The sequence below is a fragment of the Myxocyprinus asiaticus genome, chromosome 6 (assembly GCF_019703515.2).
Source record: "Myxocyprinus asiaticus isolate MX2 ecotype Aquarium Trade chromosome 6, UBuf_Myxa_2, whole genome shotgun sequence".
In the NCBI taxonomy this organism is placed as follows: Eukaryota; Metazoa; Chordata; class Actinopteri; order Cypriniformes; family Catostomidae; genus Myxocyprinus; species Myxocyprinus asiaticus.
In genome coordinates this window covers 36016681-36035527 of record NC_059349.1, presented here as the reverse complement: position 1 = coordinate 36035527, position 18847 = coordinate 36016681, and the positions used below count along the sequence as shown (strand labels likewise).

The 18847-nt window shown below is 38.1% G+C and overlaps 1 protein-coding gene across 4 annotated transcripts in view; it reads right to left on the bottom strand.

The window, feature by feature from the left end:
* LOC127442213 (astrotactin-1-like) overlaps positions 1 to 18847 on the bottom strand; it is a 481722-nt gene that overhangs the window by 345719 nt on the left and 117156 nt on the right. For 3 of the 4 annotated variants that reach the window (XM_051700073.1, XM_051700076.1, XM_051700075.1), the window contains one exon: positions 6799 to 6948. In XM_051700073.1, coding sequence (XP_051556033.1) covers positions 6799 to 6948 — 150 coding nt within the window. The remainder of the gene's footprint in view (positions 1 to 6798; positions 6949 to 18847) is intronic. The other variant, XM_051700074.1, reaches the window with a different exon arrangement.

The window sequence follows — 18847 nt, the reverse complement described above, 5'->3', positions numbered from 1 at the left end:
ACCCCTAGTGTCACTACATCGACACCAACGTCGAGTGAGTGACAGATAGGGAACGTCATGGTTACTGGTGTAACCTCCGTTCCCTGATGGAGGGAACGAGACGTTGGTCCCTCCTGCCACAACGCTGAACTACCCGCTGAAATGGCCGGACCTTATATCGGCTCCTCAGCGTAAAACCTGAATGAGTGGTTGCATACCAGCTCCTTTTATACCCGTATGTTCGGGGGAGTGGCATGCAAATACCACTCGCCAATTTTCATTGGCCTTTTATCAAAGACCAGAGGTGTCTCGGGCTCCCAAGTGTGACCCCTAGTGTCACTACATCGACACCAACGTCTCGTTCCCTCCATCAGGGAACGGAGGTTACACCAGTAACCATGACGATCACTCACCCTCTTAACGGATGCCAGGGCGAGTAAGAGAGCTGTTTTCAAGCAAAGAGAACGCAGATCGATAGTCTCTATCGGTTCAAAGGGGGCTTTAGTCAGCGCATTCAGCACCAAGGCCAGGTGCCATGTAGGAATTGCAGCTGGGCGGGTTGGATTCAATCGCCTCACGCCTCTTAGAAAGCTGACCATGAAACAGTGTCTACCTACTAGCATGCCCCCTACAGCTGCATGATTTGCTGAAATAGCAGCTACATATACTTTTAGCATAGACGAAGTAAGACCTGCATCTAAGTGATCCTGTAAAAATTCCAAAATGACAGAAATAGGGCAACTAACAGGATCATGTTTTGCACCATTTAACAACCACATTCCATAGAGCCGTCTTGTAGATGGGGCTCTAGCATGCAAAATTGTATTCTTTATCGCCTGTGAGAGGTCTTTGTCATCCGACGCGACTCGTTCAACAGCCACACATGTAGATTCCATAACTCCGGCCATGGGTGCCAAATCGAGCCGCGAGCCTGAGAAAGAAGGTCCCGTCTCAGTTGGATTTCCCACGGATGCTCATATAGGAGCTCTACTATTTCTGGAAACCACGGTTGATTCAGCCACCTCGGCACGATCAGTAGTACTGTTTCCACTTCCTCCCTGATTTTGGAGAGGAGTGGAGGAATGAGGCACAGCGGGGGGAATGCATACTTTCGATCCGCTGGTCATTTGTGAGCTAGCGTATCCACCCCCAACAGGACTTGTCTTGTCATGGAATACCACAGGGAACAATGAGAGGTCTCCCATGAGGCAAATAGATCTATCGTTGCCCTCCCAAACCTGTTCCAGATCTCTGTGACCATCAGGGGGTGGAGTTTCCACTCCCCTGGGTTCACTCCCTGTCGAGAGAGCATGTCCGCTCCAAAATTTATGGCTCCGGGCACATGGGTTGCCCGTAACGACAGGAGACACTCGCCGCTCCATTTGAAGAGCTGCAGTGCAAGTGTCATCATTGCTGGAGATCGCACACCGCCCTGGTGATTGATGTTTGCCACTAGCGACCTGTTGTCGGTGCGAATCAGAATATGATGCCCAGTCACTTCTGACTCAAATGCTTTTAGGGCTAAAATAACCGGCAACATCTCCAAGCGGTTGATGTACCAGGTCCGTTTCACATTCATCCATTCCCTGAATGCCAGGTGGCCGTCACATAACGAACCTCAGCCCATGTTGGACGCATCTGTAGTGACTACTTTGCATCTGGAAACCTGACCTAAGGTGACCCCAGGCCAGTAAAATCCCTGAGCTGTCCATGGTGCTATCTCAGATAGACAGTGGTTGGTGACTACAACGTGATGGTGCCTGTAGCGCCATGCCCATTGAGGAACTTGGCAGTTGAGCCAGCATTGCAGAGGTCTCATGTGTAATAGACCAAGGGGAGTGACTGCCGCAGCGGCTGCCATAAGCCTGAGAAGTTTCTGAAAGCATTTCAGAGGCAGAGCCCTGCCCAATTTGAAACTCGCTGCCGTGCTGCATATCGAGTGTATTCTCTCGGCCGAGAGCAAAGCGCGGATTGTTACAGAGTTCAAATGCAACCCCAGGAAGGATATTTCCTGACTGGGAATTAATGAGCTCTTCTCTACATTGACCCGTGAAAAAGTGTATTCAAATGGAGCACGGCAGAGGAGCGGCCGTCTTCAGGAAGGGAAGTGCCATCCACTGCAGGTAAGTGCGATTCGACAGTGAACCAAATTCAGGAGTGAAGGAGATAAATTCTGACTGATGGCGCTATGCCGCCCGCTTATATAGAGAGCTGAGCGCCACGCGCTCAGTGTCATTGGCTGAGCGGGCATGAATGCCACTGGCTCAATTGGATCCGATAGGAGTTCAGAAATCTGAGAAAAGGAATTTTTCCCATAAGCGTCAGTAACGCGATGTAAATGACCGAAATCGAAAGGGAACAAAGATTTTTAGAAGAATATCTCAGCTCTGTTGGTCATTAAGGCTCCAATATACTTCCAGAGAAGTTCTTATTCGTAAACAGCTGAGCAACAGTATACTGTTTGGGAACATTCAGACACCAGCCACACCACAGTGGGAGGCATTTAGAGAAGCATTTAAATATGAGGACACTCAGTAAAACCTTAACTATTGCCACATTAAAATGTGTTATCAATTACTTTATGCCTCATTCTATTAGTAGTATTCACATGAGATCAGTAAAAGAAGCTTTTTTAACCACTCTATTATGATATAAAGTAATATATATATAGAAAATATTTTATTTGTCTTAGATTCTGAATTCATGGTGCTAACACGGCCACAATATGTACCTATTACACTTGTTATTGTAATTTATGATGACACTGATACTACTGCAAAAATAGGTTTATGAAAGAATGTTAATATTCAGAATAAAGACAAAAGAATGGTGGTAGAGGCATATCTTACTTTGGGCAGATGAATGAATGGGCACTTGAGAGTATTTGAGTAGATTTGATTCCTTTTGTAGACTAATTAATAAAAATAAAAATAAATAAAAAAAATTGCATGACATGGTCTTTTACGCCAGTGTGTTCAAGTTTAATACTGACAAAAAACTTAAAAAAAAAAAAAAAAGTAGTAGGTGGAGCTTCAGCAAGAAGGTGTTTAGCAGCCAGTTACAAGTTTTCCTAAAAGTTCACCCAGAAAAGCTGTTACAAACCACCGAAACGAATGCAAAAACACCTTATTTTTGGCCAGATTTTGTTCTAAATGACGTCATACCCATTTGTTCTTCGATTTCGGATAAAGTATTTCTGAGCCTTTACAATGCAAGTGAATGGTGACCAGACTTTTGAAGCACCAAAAATCAAATAATGGACACATAAAAGTAATCCATACGACTCCAGTGGTTAAATACATATCTTCAGAAGCGATACGATAGGTGTGGGTGAGAAACAGTTCAATATTTAAGTCCTTTTTTTTTTTACTATCTCCACTTTCACATTCTTTCAAATTTTGAAAGTGAAAGTGGAAATTTACAAAGTCATACACATCTGGGATGGCATGAGGTTGAGTAACTGGTGAGAGAATTTTAATCTGTGGGTGAACTATTCCTTTGAAATATTGGTAGAAGAGAACAACTTTTTAAAGCTCAAGTGTGTAATTCTATCAATAGTACAATACTTTCTCCTATCCCAGCTTCATTCATAGAGACAATTATGTCAAAACTGTGGCTGCTGACCATCCCTAACAAGCCTGAAACAGCAACATTGGCTTAGCATATGGTGTGAGTTTGGGGAGGGACATCTGATTAACTGGCCAATGGAAGACATGGGGAGTGCTTGGGAAACCTTTTTGAAAACTGTTTTTTTTTATTTTTTATTATTGTTTCACGTTTAACTGTAAAGAAGTCAGACTATGGGGGAGAATAAATACTATGGTTAAAGATTTAGGGAGGGCTATATTGATTTAGATAAAAGTCAAAGGCGCAAAAACGGGTTATGCAACACTTTCAGCGCATAGGGGCACCAAGCAAAGGGGGGTGCCGAACCACTCCAAAGGGGGCAATTGGACAGCAAAACGTTTAAGATTAAGGAAAATTGTTCAAGGGGACACCATCATTAATAGTGCATATTCCAGTGTAAATGTGTTGCAAACATGGTCACACGGAAATCGACATTGTCGCTTGTGAAAATAATGTACCCTGAAATCAACCCCATTCAGCCGAATTACTGATAAGTGCCATCCCCCAATTTCTGATCCAATGGAAGCCAGAAAGTAATAGTGTTTTGCTCTTAAATTAAATTTTTGCTCCACTGATGTTTAGGGTTTGGGGGTCAATAATTAAATATGCAATCCCGTTGACTGTACATCATCATTTACAACTAAAAATACAACTGGCTTTTGATGCCACTCTGTGGACATTTCACCAGGAAACTAAAGCTCACACATGTCCATACGTTCCACTAAATGTCTATGTCGGCCACTGGGGGGCTGTGATACAAATTTCTGTAAACAGACCAATTTCAGCAGCAGAACTTTCGACACACTGTTGGCAAATTCACATTGTGATCAGTTTGTAAGTATGTGCATTTACTCCACTAGAATTATATCACAGCAATTGCAGATGACAACACCTTCACTTCGCTCAAATACAGTATAACATAAACTAACTCCTGCTTTTTAATGCTAACATACACAAATATGTCTATCAAAGTCAGCACGGTGCTCTCACCCAATCACCAGTTCTTGCAGAGTGATCTAGCAAAAATGCAACACCAGCATGTCTATTATTAACTTAAGTCCACTTAAAGGTGTTGTTGCCACAGCTGACTAGTACTGTTAGTGACAAGTACAGAGTTTAATCTTTTGATAAGTTGCTTTTAAATTGGCAGCTCCTCAAGAGCTTTGCATTCAGTCTGGTCTCTTAAGAGCACAATACAACACTCCTCTGGAGACAATTCAGGAGTTTCAGTCAGACTCTTGCCATTAGTGTCTTACAGTACTGTCCGACGGGCTTGTCATACACTCTCTAAGTATTTAACATACAAGCCTTTACCCTGCTTAAAGTTAAACAGTGGTCTACAAATGGAACTGCTAAGGTTAAAGTGCTTAAATCCTTGTAAGCTTGTGTTTAGTCATCATTCATTTCAGAGGAGGTCCACGGAGTCCACAAAGATACTTGGAAGAATTCTCTAAGCAAACTTAAAAATTGCTCAGGGACACTCAGTTCAATCTGGAGGACAGTTTAACAGCAATTACCATTTTGCATTGTGGATTTCTGAGCTGCAAAAAAAAAAAAAAAAAAAAAAACTGGAAGAGACCTAACTATTTTTAATGACTGGCTGCATCTAAAATGTCTAGTTACCACAAATATAATTCTATAAATTAATATATTTGAGTTGCGGTACCCATACTATGTGGGCTCATAGACATACAGTATATATTTATATTTTTTTTATATGTGGGACAGCAACTTATCCGAAGCAACTAACACTCAAGGTGAATGTGCTGTGTGTCAGTATGTGCATTTCTATCAGAGAAGGCTGATTGGAATTAATACGAATGTAGAGATCCTTATATCATTTGGCGTAAGCCTCGTCCTATGGTTCAGCGCTTAGATATTTGCTCGAACTGTCAGATCCTGCTGGAGGTGATGAAGGCAGGGGAGTGGAGCTTACCCCCACCCAGGACAGGACATAAACTGGTGATGATAGGGTGGAGTAGGGTGAAAACACGGAAGTATGCAAACAACGAGAGACAGCTGTGCCAGCTTATTAAGCGGAGGCTGTACCGAGATGCCTAATGGAATGCCTCCTGCAATCTTCCTGCTAGAACTATGCTTTTGCTTCCTATTTCCTGTGAATCAAACACATAACATGACCATGACATTGCTGGCACCATGCTGCACCAGTTGAGCTAGCATTGCTTAAGAGTATCTGTCAAGAGTTTTGCAACATTCGATTAATCTTGCACACGGTAATAACACTCAACAGGTACACTGTTGTTCGGCACTGTTGCCGTGCTGAATTTAAGAGGTTGACTTATTAACTTGTAATTAACTTAACTACTAATTTACTTATGTATTAGTAAAAGATGAACTGTGTAATGTTTGTGACTCTAAACAAATTTAAAAATTAAACTTTCTTTTCAAATTGATTTTCGAGAACACACTCCGTCTGCCATTGGTTGAAATGACAGAAAGTGTTTACACTTTTCAGGAAAAATCAAACTAATGGTTTACTGGTTGTCACTACATATTAATTTGCGATAAGAGAAAGTATTTAACATTTTTAAACCAAAAACACCAACTTTAAAACCTGTTGATGCTCATTGACCCCACCCATGGGCTTGACTTTACTTTGCTTAAATGAGTTCACATTTATTATATAGTGTGCTGTTCAAAATTGTTCATAATGTTGACAAATTATACATCTGTATAATTTGTCAACATGATTATTATTATTATTATTTATTTATTTTTATTTTTTGACTAGACTATATGTGAACTACATATGTAAATGTGAACTAATTTAAGCAAAGTAAAGTCAGGCCCATGGGTGGGGGTGGACATCAGAAACAGGGGTGTTGCACATCAACAGGTATTAAGTGACAAGAATCACATAATGAATGATAAAACTGTATTTTATCATTCCTATTTTGGGAGAACTATATGTTATATTATGCTAACATTTCTTTTGCTAAAGTAAATAGAACATTCAGCGGCAATATCATATCTCACATTAATCAATCCATGCGTAGATTCACCATTCAAAAACATGCCTCAGTCAGTAAGGTAGTTGTGAGGCGCAGCGCTTCACAACTAACACTTTGCTCAGCTTTCGAACAAAGTCCATTAACATGTGATACGAACACCAAATGGCCATAGTCAGGTGGTGCAGGTTGAAATCATGCCATGTGTGGAAGTCCTCCTTACCCCCAGAGCCCCACGCTGTGTTGACGTTACCATTTCTCATACCTCGACTGCGACGGCGGCTGCGGTTTGGGTCGGTGTAGAAGGTCAGCTGAGGCTCACTGTCTGCCTCCGTTCCAGAGTCTCCATCCGGGTTCAGGAAAGCTGAACCCGCTGTAGAATTCACACAAAAACCACCATCAACTTATTCATCAAATCAGATTAACCAATAATAGAGCTTATGGGCCTATTGAAGAGTTTCCAGACAAATCGACATGGATGGAGTGGTATTTTGAGTGTAAAAAAACATAAGTTCTAAAATGTATACAAATTCTACTGCTGGTTGACTGTCCTAAAAAATTCATTACAACGTTTAGTTTAGAACAAAAGATTGATTTCACCAAGGATAAACAAAACCATTTCCAAATGCACTCTCATTCTCTAGGTTTTAAATTAAACAGTTATGACAGCATGACAATTGGATGTTTTTTTTTTTTTTTTGTCTAATTTCCAATCCCATTGTTTATTTTTCTTACAGTATTGATTAATACTGCAAGTAATAATGAGCTATAAACCCATACAGAACAGATTGATTAGAAATATTAAATTGGAAAACCATTTATTCATTCTAATGATGGAAAATGCTTTCTAAAAGCATAATTTGCTATTAAAGTTACATTTATTAAAGGCGAAGTCTGTAATTTCTGCACCACCAAATGGAAATGCAAAAATAATGACAAAAATTTCCAGGTCGGAAAAAAAAAACAGATCATCCCACCTCAAACTCACTCTATTGGCTAAGTCAATGTTGCTATATCAGGTAGGTTGGGATGGATGCTCAAACAAACAGAACAACTTTCTGACTGTGCCATAGAGGCACAGTGTTAATAGGGAATAAACCTATGAATGGCTTACTTTTAGTAGGCTTTGCATATTAAGCTAGAATAAAAGAAAGTATTTTGAAAAAAAAAAAAAAAAACTACACACATTACCTACTGTATAAGGCACTTTATTTGCTTACATATTACATGTTATATGTAAAGCAATCATTGGAGATATCATAACCAAAGCTTGTCTATACACAGAACTGTGAATTCATGAAATGAAATGATGAAGTGAGTGACATAAAATGGTAAAATAGGCAAAAACAAAAGAGGAAAATATTCACATCATGATCATACAATACTGGTGTTGACAACAACCAACAATTGGAAAAAGGTAAAAACATCCAAGTAAATGATATATAAAACACATTAGAAACCACATAATTACAAACATACATCACACATGTACAGCTCAGACCATTGTGCCTAATAAACCAATCAGACAATAAACAAGGAACCCACAATCATTGTTCTCTGGTCACATAAGAGACGTGCTTCTCTTCTCCAAGAGTATTGGGTAAAGTAATGAACAGGAGGTAAGGAGTGTGACTGAGATAACAGATGCACGCTTCCTTCACTGTAAACCCGAACAGTACTACTAATTTATAAAGACTGAGAACACTACACTTAATATCTGTGACATAGTTGATCCAACTTAAAACTATTTGATTTTCTGAACAAGTAATTTAGTTTCATTTTTGTGTGGCTCATCATTTCTGAGTAAACACCGCTATTTCAATTATTATTTTTTAAGTGTACTGAGCGACATACACTGACGACATCTACATCATGGCGTTGCGGCTTTGCCCTGACCTACGTTACCGGAAAAACCTATCCAATATGGCTGCCACTCACAAGCGACGGTAGTTATCACATGGAGCATCTTGTAAGTAAACCAAAAAAACTTTTCAAAACCAATTTTCTTTTTTAATCTTGTAAGGATATCATAATGAAAAAATTGTAAGGATATCATAATGAAGAAAATGTTTCATGGTTAGGCTGTGCTGTTTTTACATTCAGGGTAACTCACAAAGCGTGGCAGTTCCCCAGTGCTTCGCACATATTTGTTAACGTCATTAGCATCACTGCCTAATAGTTTAATGTTAACGTCAAAGCAGGGCAATAATGTTAACGTTAGCTGGTAACTCTTTTTAGTCGATGGCAGTCTTACTATTTCTAAGGGTGTTGCTGCTGTTTATGTTAAGCGTCCTGATCTTGTAAATGTGATGTTATTCCTACATGCACCTGAATAAACTAGTGACTAGCTGTAACTTTAATCCACGATTAAGTTAAGGCTAATACACGGACATGAAGTTAGCAAGATATTGGATATTAAGTTAGCTAATGAAATTGCAAACTTGTATTAAACCTCAACAAATTTTCTTTCCATGTAGGCTGAAGTGGATGCTGAGCAGTGAGCCTCCTCAAGAATCAAGGTACTTAAATGTTAACTTAGGCTATATTCTTTTTTTATTTTTATTTTATTTATTTTTTATTTCATTTATTTGGAGCATTTTATTCAGTATCTTAACAAATAAACCTACATTAAATGTTGGGCTAATATTTGTGGATTTCAAGTTAGCAAATGAGTGAAGTCAAATAACACGGTTTCTGTGTTGCTAGTCAATTAATTTAAAATTATAGAGAGACTGGAGGAAAAGACGGTATCGGTCTGAATTCATCATATCAAAGCAAAAGCCAGATAAGACCCCAGCTCTGTTTTGAAACCTGATAACATTGTTTTTTTGTTTTTTTCACTCTTGGCCATAAAGTGACATTTTGGATAAAAAACAAAAAAACAAAAAAAGATATAAATCATAGTGCAGGTTTCCCACTCTCCTGAAACACCTGGAAAAGTTAATGAATTCCAAAGTTCAGATTTTGGAAAAAAGTAGAATGGAATTTTAGTTGGAGTCCCACTGGATCATTAGTTGGCTGGGGATCGATTAATTCACCAAGACAAGATTGGCCGTGTCCCCATTCTTTGGTTTTGGCGAGTGGGATTTATGGTCCCCTTTTATTTATCTGTAGCATGTTCACATCTTGTTCTGGAAATTTCAGTGTTGGTCAAGAAGACATCTTAGTAAAGTTTAGAAATTTTGCTAATGAAAAAGAGCAGAAACCCTGATTGTTTTGTGCATCACTCTGGTTAGGGAAGACGGATGTAATGCTGCAGTGTCTGAAAAAGGTCCTAGTCAACCAGCAATCATTTGTAGCAGTAGTAATGGTAAAAGTAGTAGTAGCAATAGTAGTGGTAATGTGAGTACTACTAAAAGCAGTAGTATTAGTATCTGTCAAACTCTGCCTTTGCCAAATGTTTTTCCTTTCTTTTTCTGTTTTTGAGTAAACTAATCAAAATCATCTCACATTTTTGTGTGCATGAGTAGACATACATAGAGTCACCAGACTCATCAGAGAGCAACTTTATTGCTAAGTACTGTTAACGCTTGAAATTTTGTATTAATAAATGCATAATTTGACTGGTTTCACATTGCTTATTTAATCTGTTCCCACAGGATCAAATTATTGAGAACATTGTACAGCAATGACCTTTCTATGGAAATCCAAGTGGTTCACATGTAGGAACAGTATGATTGTTAGAGTTTGAAAGTAATCAGTCTTGAGTATTATGATTTTTGTTTTATATGTTCGCTAAAACATAGGAATTTGACATTTACTGTACACCCTTTTTTTATTAGGCCTCCCCTGGTAATCACCCTCTTTTTGTGAACAATGGTTACCTTTTAACCAGATGATTACACCACTCTTGGTTATTATGAGTGGTAGACTCTTGTCTGAGGCCCTTTTGATGTCAGAGTTGCAGCTTTTCTTTCACCTGTCTTAATATTGCTCAGATACTGGCAGAAAACATGGTCTACATTTCCCCAACTTGCTTTCAAACTGCCTATTTCCTCTGAGTGCCTTCTTTCCACACACTGAACTGTTATGGGTATACAACAAAAAATTCATCTCAAAGTGATAGTTTGGACTCGTATTTATATAGTTGTATTTGGTATTCCTTTCGAGTGTAATAGATCCTCCATTTTGACCTGTCAACTCCTTCCCTGTCATGAGAACGAGCCCTTCACCAGGAGTGTGTTGATATTACTAATACTAATACTGCTGATAATACTAATACTTTGCATGTGACCATGTTGCTTAATGTATTTGAACAGAAAACATGTTGCATCCCAACAAATTTTCAGTTGCAAATCCATTATTGGTCTTTATACACTTACTTGTGTGTGTTTCTGGTTTTGTAGGTTTGTGCTGAGTTCCACCATGTCACAAACGTCAACCTACGGAACCAGTTCTATGCTGCGCTTGACTGACACATACCACGACTGGTGGACTTGTACAGACAGAAGGCAGCAAGATATCAGAGATGCTGCATGACATCCTAAAGATTTATGATCGGCAGGTGAGTTAAAGATGAACTTGGTCCAAATCAAGTTCTGCCAAGGACAGCTGAGTCTAAATTTGTTAACATTGTATACAAACTTATCACTCAAAATAAGCTGGCTTGCTTGTTCGCTTGTTTATCATGTTAATTTTTGCTTGTTCTTTAAGGAAGTACACGATGTCAACATGAAATGCACTGTAGCCCTTCGTGCCCTCCCGGTATACCTGCATGAGGAGGACCCACAGTTCTTTAAGACTTGGAATGTAAGTATTCAGTGCATTCACAGAACTGTTAGTATCAGTTGTGTGCTTTCCAAGTTTGTTTTGTTTTGTTTTGTTTTTTGTTGCTTTTTTTAAGCTTTTTTTTTTACCCTGGCAGCTACCTAGCAGTGCCTAGTAATGATGTAATAGACTCTAGCAGCCACTTACCTATACCTAGCAACCACCTAGTAAACCCTGTGTGTAGGTGTGAGAATGTGGGTGCACATGGATATGTGTTTATGGGTGTATATGGATACATATATAGAAGCCCTAACTTCATGTAATCCCTAACCTTAACCTCTCACAAAGTCCTGGCCTAACCTTACCCAGAATTGGATAGGGCTAATAATTTGGTTGACTTTTTGACCTTACACCACAAAAATACACCACACACACACACACATATGCTCACCTTATAGCAATTACTTAAAATACCTATATGAGATACATCTACATATCATAATATCTACCTGTACAATACCTACCTGTATATACGTACCTTAATTGCCTATATAATACTCACCTGTAAAATACCTACCTGGGAATACTTACCTATTGAATAAGCACCTGTATAACATTGACCTGAAAATACCTACAGATACACTTACTTGTTGGATGATGGGTTGTAGAATAGTCACCTGTAAAATACTTACCTGTATACCTACCTGTAGGATGGTGGCCTATAGAATAGTCTATCTAATATATAGAATATAATGTGAAATACCTACCTATATACTTACCTGTTGAGCAATGACCTGTGAAATACACACCTGCAATATAAATGGAATTGTCTAGTTCTAGTCTAATAAATTAATTTACAGTTGGAAACTCTATGCATATTCCAGGTGGAGGAATCTGACAATCCATACATCACTGACACCCCTGTTGCTCTTGTCATGTTGGTCACTGAGAGCACTAAAAGTTCAGTTTATTTCAGTCATGCAAGCACTGCTATTGTGGTGGAAGATGATCTTTTGATGAGCGATATCCCCAGGTTGGCTGATGCATTTGTATTGTTGTTTGGGTTGAAGTATGCATTGCATTTGGACTACCCCAGGAAACTCATTCACACTTTTACCTTCATCCAGAAAGTACTGATGGGTCTTGGTGATGGTAAACCACTGAAACCCTGCCTACTCAATCTCAAAAATGACCTGTTACTGAAAGAGTAGGCCAAGTTACAAGTTGTGTGTACGTGCATGCACGTGTATGTATGTACATACACTAGCATGTGTGTTTATGGTGCCAAGTATCATAATGTGACAGTATGTTGTTGAACAGTTTACATTTGGTAGATTATGTCTTTCCCATCAAATCTACCTCAGTTGCTCATGTTAGCACTTTTAATAGTTTGCACAACAACTTGGTGATGTGAATCCTGAAATAATGTGAGATGTGCCTTTTACAGTAAGTGCTCATTATTATTTAAAATTTCAGGTTTTGTTTGTGTAGGTCTTTACAAATGGGATAGACTTGATGTCTTTTAATTAATTTCTTGTTTTAATAAAAAAACGTGTTTTATTTTTTATTGATTGATTATTTTTTTTCTTTCTTTATATATATATATATATATATATATATATATATATATATATATATATATATATTATTGCTGTTAAATGTTCATACATGTTTGGATAAAACAATTTTAAGACTGAATAAAAAAAAATGTACAGCTAAAGTTGTGTGTGTTTTTTATGTTTTTTCTTTTCTTTTTTATTTCTTTTTTATTAATTAAAAAATGAATTAAATAAATAATAATAATAATAAATCATTAGCCTATGAGTTATGCACAGGTGTATTTTTTGAGTTAGTATTTTTATTCATTTAAGTACTGTAGCATCAAAATAATTAAGTATGGGGAAACTAAAAACATTACATACCTGTCTGAAACAATATTTTTAAGTACAGTGCACTTATATATATATATATATATATATATATATATATATATATATATATATATATATATATATATATAAGTTTGACTAAATTGTAATTTATAATAACTAGTTACTTAAAAAAATAGTTAGTTGACTTAAATATTTTGATGTAATCAGTTTCCAAAAAAGTTTTGAGTATTCTGAACTTATTCGGTTTTGACTCTTTTCTGATGTGTACTAAAAACACAACTGAACTGTCACAGAGTTAGACAAACACTCTCATTATGCAGAGTGTGAGGAAGAGATGCAAGAGCGCACTGACCTGTGGAATAGACTGCCTCACAATGATGAGGAATAATGTTTGTTACTCCATATCCACACTGCTGTCTGCCCATCCTTTAAGACATCTTTTGTGTTTCAGAGGTGAATCAATAATTATCATTCGATATAGACTTAATGGAATGATACTTATTTTAAAATGCATTTCTGCAGAGGAAATTTTTTTATCGCTTATAAGAGGTTGCTCTTATTGCTCAGGAGACTAAATGCAATTCTCAACTATGTTTCAAAGTATCAACTTTTTCCAAGATGTTTCTCCTAAAATTCCGTAGGAAAATAAATAAAGTAAAATAAAAATTAACACACCACCGGGCGGTGGCACTGGACCCACTCCACCATTCCTTTCAGCAGATGATCGATAAGCTATTCCAGCACCAAGAGATCGATGACTCCCTCGGCATTGTGGTCCTCAGCCAGCAGCCACTTCCGGCAGGCGTCACAGAGCTGTTGAGTGAAGGCAAATGGGCGGCCATGCGCGTCCATCTTCATCGAGTGGAAGTATTGTCGGAGCTGTTCGGGGATGCGACCAACTCGCTGCAGGATAGACTTCTTCAGGTCGTCGTACACCATGATTCTTGCTGCCGGTAGATGTTGCGCTGCGAGCTGGGCTTACCTGGACAACAGTGGGATGAGTCTGGCCACCCACTGAGCACGCGGCCAATTCCAGATCTCCGCCGTCCTCTCGAACAGGTCTAGGAATGCCTCCAGATCATCTTCTGCCCCCATTTTCATGAAGGCGACAGGAGGCATGGGGGCAGCTTTGTCCAGGGTCGTGGCCGGGGCTTTCTCCAGGAGCAGTAAGCTCCAGATCGCCTGCCGGTCCTCTGCTTGAGCCCGGAGCACCTCCTGGAATCGGCGACCTTGGTCCTGGCACAGCTCAAGCAGGGCCTGATGTTGAGTATGATGCATGCTGGCGAGGGACTGGATAAATTCCGCCAACGGTGAGGACTACAAAATCTCGGGTTTCGGCACCAGTGTAACGGGGTTCGTTGTGGGATGAAAGAAGGAAGCGGGAAACGTGAGGCTTCAAATCAAAAGGTTGGTCTTTGATAATTTACAACTCAAAATAGCTATTCAGCATCAACATAAACACAGACAACTTTGGCGGTTGAAGCGTGTCTCTCTCTCACTGGGTCTCTGGCATGGTTCTTCTTTAATCACTCTCCCCCGTGCTTACTGTAATCAGAAACAGGTGTGTGGCATGGGGGTGTGGTCATGTGTCGGTCTGCAGGAGAGGGAGAGTGGTAAGGCTCGTCACCTGGGTTGTGAGTACTCTAACACCTGTCTCTAATTATAGTGATGGTGGAGGGAGACCTGAAAAAGCACACCAGAGCTTCAGAGTGGGAGAGAGAGACCAGAGCCTGTTCCTGTGAAGCTATATGACAAATACTATTGACCCGTTTGTGTGTTTTGGCCACCAAGAGCCCTTTTTGTTTAAGTTTTGTATGACGCTGAGAGAGTAATAAAATACTCACCTTTGACTGTTCGATGTCTCCTGACTCCTCCATTGCCCACGAACTTAGAAACGTGTTACAAAGTGTTAGATATTATAGTGCTCAGGTGTGAACCCTTACCGCTTTCTCTCTCTCCTGACGAATGCTCGACCACACCCACACCACCACATATATCTTGGCAAATCTGTACACAGTTTGTAACATTGTTGAGATATCTTCTCAAACTCTAGAGTATACATGTGTGTGATTACTGGGATCTTTTTTTTTTCTTCAACATCTGAGAGGCAGGAGACTTAAGCAAAGGAAAACATTCACTATCCATTTAATATCCTTGATGTCTAGGAGAAACAACTGAGATATCAAAGAGATCTAACTTCCATAAAACAACAATTGACACATTCAAAGATGTGGAGACATGAAAACAAGTCACAAGAACACAGTTGTACACTGTTTGGCCGTACAGTGATGTCACGACTTTCAAAAAGCACAGTTATGAAATCAAGTACTTTATATTAGAGTATAACTGCATTACACTGAAATAAAATGACAAATCTGATAACTCCCAAAATAAAATTGTAAAGATGGATAAAAAGTACAGACATACTGTGTAAATGCTTGAAGGATAACAGTGATTAAGAAATTCAGTGAATCAGTCATCTTCAATATGTCTTACATGTCATCCCTGGTTGAAATAAATGCATCCATACAGTAATCTGCTACTGTAAAAATGATTTTACAGTATTAGTTTTGTTTCTAAATGCCTTATCGAGACCACAACTGTAGAACATGTCTCTGGGAATACTGAACTTTAGAATGAAAAGAAAAATTGAGAAAAAGCAAATGAAGCTGAACTGCCACTTAAGACTTTAAATCCAAACAATTTTTTAGAATGACACATGCCAGCACAGCAATGCCTCTTATTGTCTGAGTAACAAATGAGAACAAAAGAAGCACCTTCAAAGAAATTAGCCGTAAACCTCAGAGCAGGTGAGAATAGCCTCCACAATTAGGCGAGGGCCAAGGGTGCAAAGCTCTGTGGAAGGGAATAAAAGATGAGCCAGTTTAAATATTCATCGCAGAGCACCAACAGCCTCTCGGCATACAGCGCAGGTGCACATGCCTCTAACAACAAAAGTTATTTTGTTCTGCCATTCAGGGAGCTAGAACTCAATAATTAGAAAGGTCTTCATAGTGTCACCAGAATGATCTCACACTGAAGAAAGGTGAAGTATGAACACCTACATGAATACTGTTGACCTAGAGATTGCTGAGAAATGTCAACCACCAAGAGCAACAGTTCTACTTTGTCTAATGAAAAATGAGGGGTATAAATAGATGAGGTGAGAGAGGCAGGTGCAACTGTGGTAAAAAAAAAAAGAAGTTGAGAGGATCTATGCGCTCGCACACATGTTCTCCTCCGGCGACGTCAACGGGAGTCTAAACATAGCCTTTAGCAGCCCTTGCATTTGGCAGATCGCTCTTAGAGCTCGCTCAGAGTCTGTCACACGTGCTTCATTAGAGAAGAGAAAAGAGAAAATCGTTTCAAAGGGAAACAAAGTCGCTTTGTCATAAATCACGCAGAAATAAAAAAAATGAACTTTGACAATTTTATTTATCTCGCTTTGTCTTCAGATGTTCACCAACAAACAAACAGGGCAATATGAATCTGAAACACTAGGGAAAGCTGGAAAAATGGGGAAGTTGCTATTTCAGAGTTCTCAGAAAGAGCTTTTAAAGGTCAGCAACCAAAAGACAGGCTAAAACCCTCATCAGTTGTGCAATTAGTGGATTGGCGACGCAGTACATCCTATGCCACGATGTTTGGAATGTAAGCAGTTTATTCCGTAAGAATAATCTTCACATCTACCACCCTTTTGAAAAACAGCAACTTGACTGTTAATTGCTCTTAAAGAGTTAATCAGTGGAACCCCATATTTTTGGTTATTTGTAAACACACTTTAATATTTCAAATTCATATGCAGTGAATGGATAACGCAAGTGCATTGGGTATGAAACAGGCTGGTGTGAAGGTCACGGAGAGGTGGTATGTCCGCTCGACTGAAGTAATGAGGCATACAAGCATGAGCAGAGAATCAAATATTTGTCCAGCTAGGTACAAAAAAGGGAAAAGGGTTCACTGGACATCTAGCTATTTGTGCACTAAAAAAGTTTGAATTTGTCTTTGATTGTTCCTTTTAGCTAACTAAAGGTATGTTTTAGGCATGCAATGTGAGGATGTAGATGTTTTAGCTAGAGCCCGACCGATATGCTATTTTTTAGACCAATACCGATACCGATTTTAGAGGGCGAAAATTCACAGATTACCGATATGGTGGCCGATATAGTCCTATGTGGATTGTGCATCGATTTTGCACCGATATGACTATGCAAATGTACTCAGAAGGCTGCTTTCTTAAATATTTTATCAAAGAATATTTGACATTATTATTATACATTGTCAACAAATTCTAGAAATGAACACTGAGAAAATAAAGAATAAATAAAAATACAATAAATAGCTTAATAAACATCAGTACTATATGTTCAGTATCAGTCAGTTGCTGACCATTTAAATAAAGAATAAATAAAATAAAATAAAAATCAGTACTGTATGTTTAGTATCAATCAAATGCTGACCATTTACATAAAGAATAAATAAAATAACTAAAATAAAAATCAGTACTGTATGATTAGTATCAGTCAAATGCTGACCATTTAAATAAAGAATAAATTCAAATAAAATAAATAGCTTAATAAACATCAGTACTGTATGTTTAGTATGTCAAATGCTGACCATTTAAATAAAGAATAAATAAAATAACTAAAATAATAATCAGTACTGTATGTTTAGTATCAGTCAAATGCTGACCATTTAAATAAAGAATAAATTCAAATAAAATAAATAGCTAAATAAACATCAGTACTGTATGTTTAGTATCAGTCAAATGCTTACCATTTAAATAAAGAATAAATAAAATAACTAAAATAAAAATCAGTACTGTATGTTTAGTATCAGTCAAACGCTGACCATTTAAATAAATAATAAATTCAAATAAAATAAATAGCTAAAAAAACATCAGTACTGTATGTTTGGTATCAGTTAATTGCTGACCATTTAAATAAAGAATAAATAAAAATACAATAAATAGCTAAATAAACATCAGTACTGTTTAGTATCAGTCAATGGCTGACCATTTAAATAAAGAATAAATAAAAATACAATAAATAGCTAAATAAACATCAGGGGCCGGTTGCACCAGCTATATGTAAGTTAAAACTTAGCCTAGTTGAGACATAAATGGGCACTAAGTCAAAATGTATGCACTACTAAATGTTTGAGCATTGCACCATTAAATTTAGGTAGAACGTAAACCTACATATAAACAAAATATTTACGAAAACCTCCGACTAGGAGTAATGGATGGAATAAAAAAGCAGACTCACTTAATGACATCAATGAGCTCATGTTGTGCATGACAGGCTTCAATCCTTTCTAAATATATGATGATGTTGGCATTTACATTCATTTACATTTACGAGGGAGAGAAAAAAACTTACTTTTAAGTGGCTCTTCAGCATGAAACCATTCTAACGGTGCTGTTTTTAGGGCATCGACCGGTGTCAAGTTTCAACACATTCAAAATATATATAGGACATTAAAATGAATAAATGTCTATTTTTCCAACCTGTTGTATTAGTATTTATTTATCACACCTCATTTATTTTAGATACAGTTCCAACAATATATACTCTTTATTAAATCTACTTTTATTACATATCCTATCCTAGTCTGGAAAACCAGACTTTTAAATATTACATTTTGTAAATGTAACGACTGGAATTGTTCGGT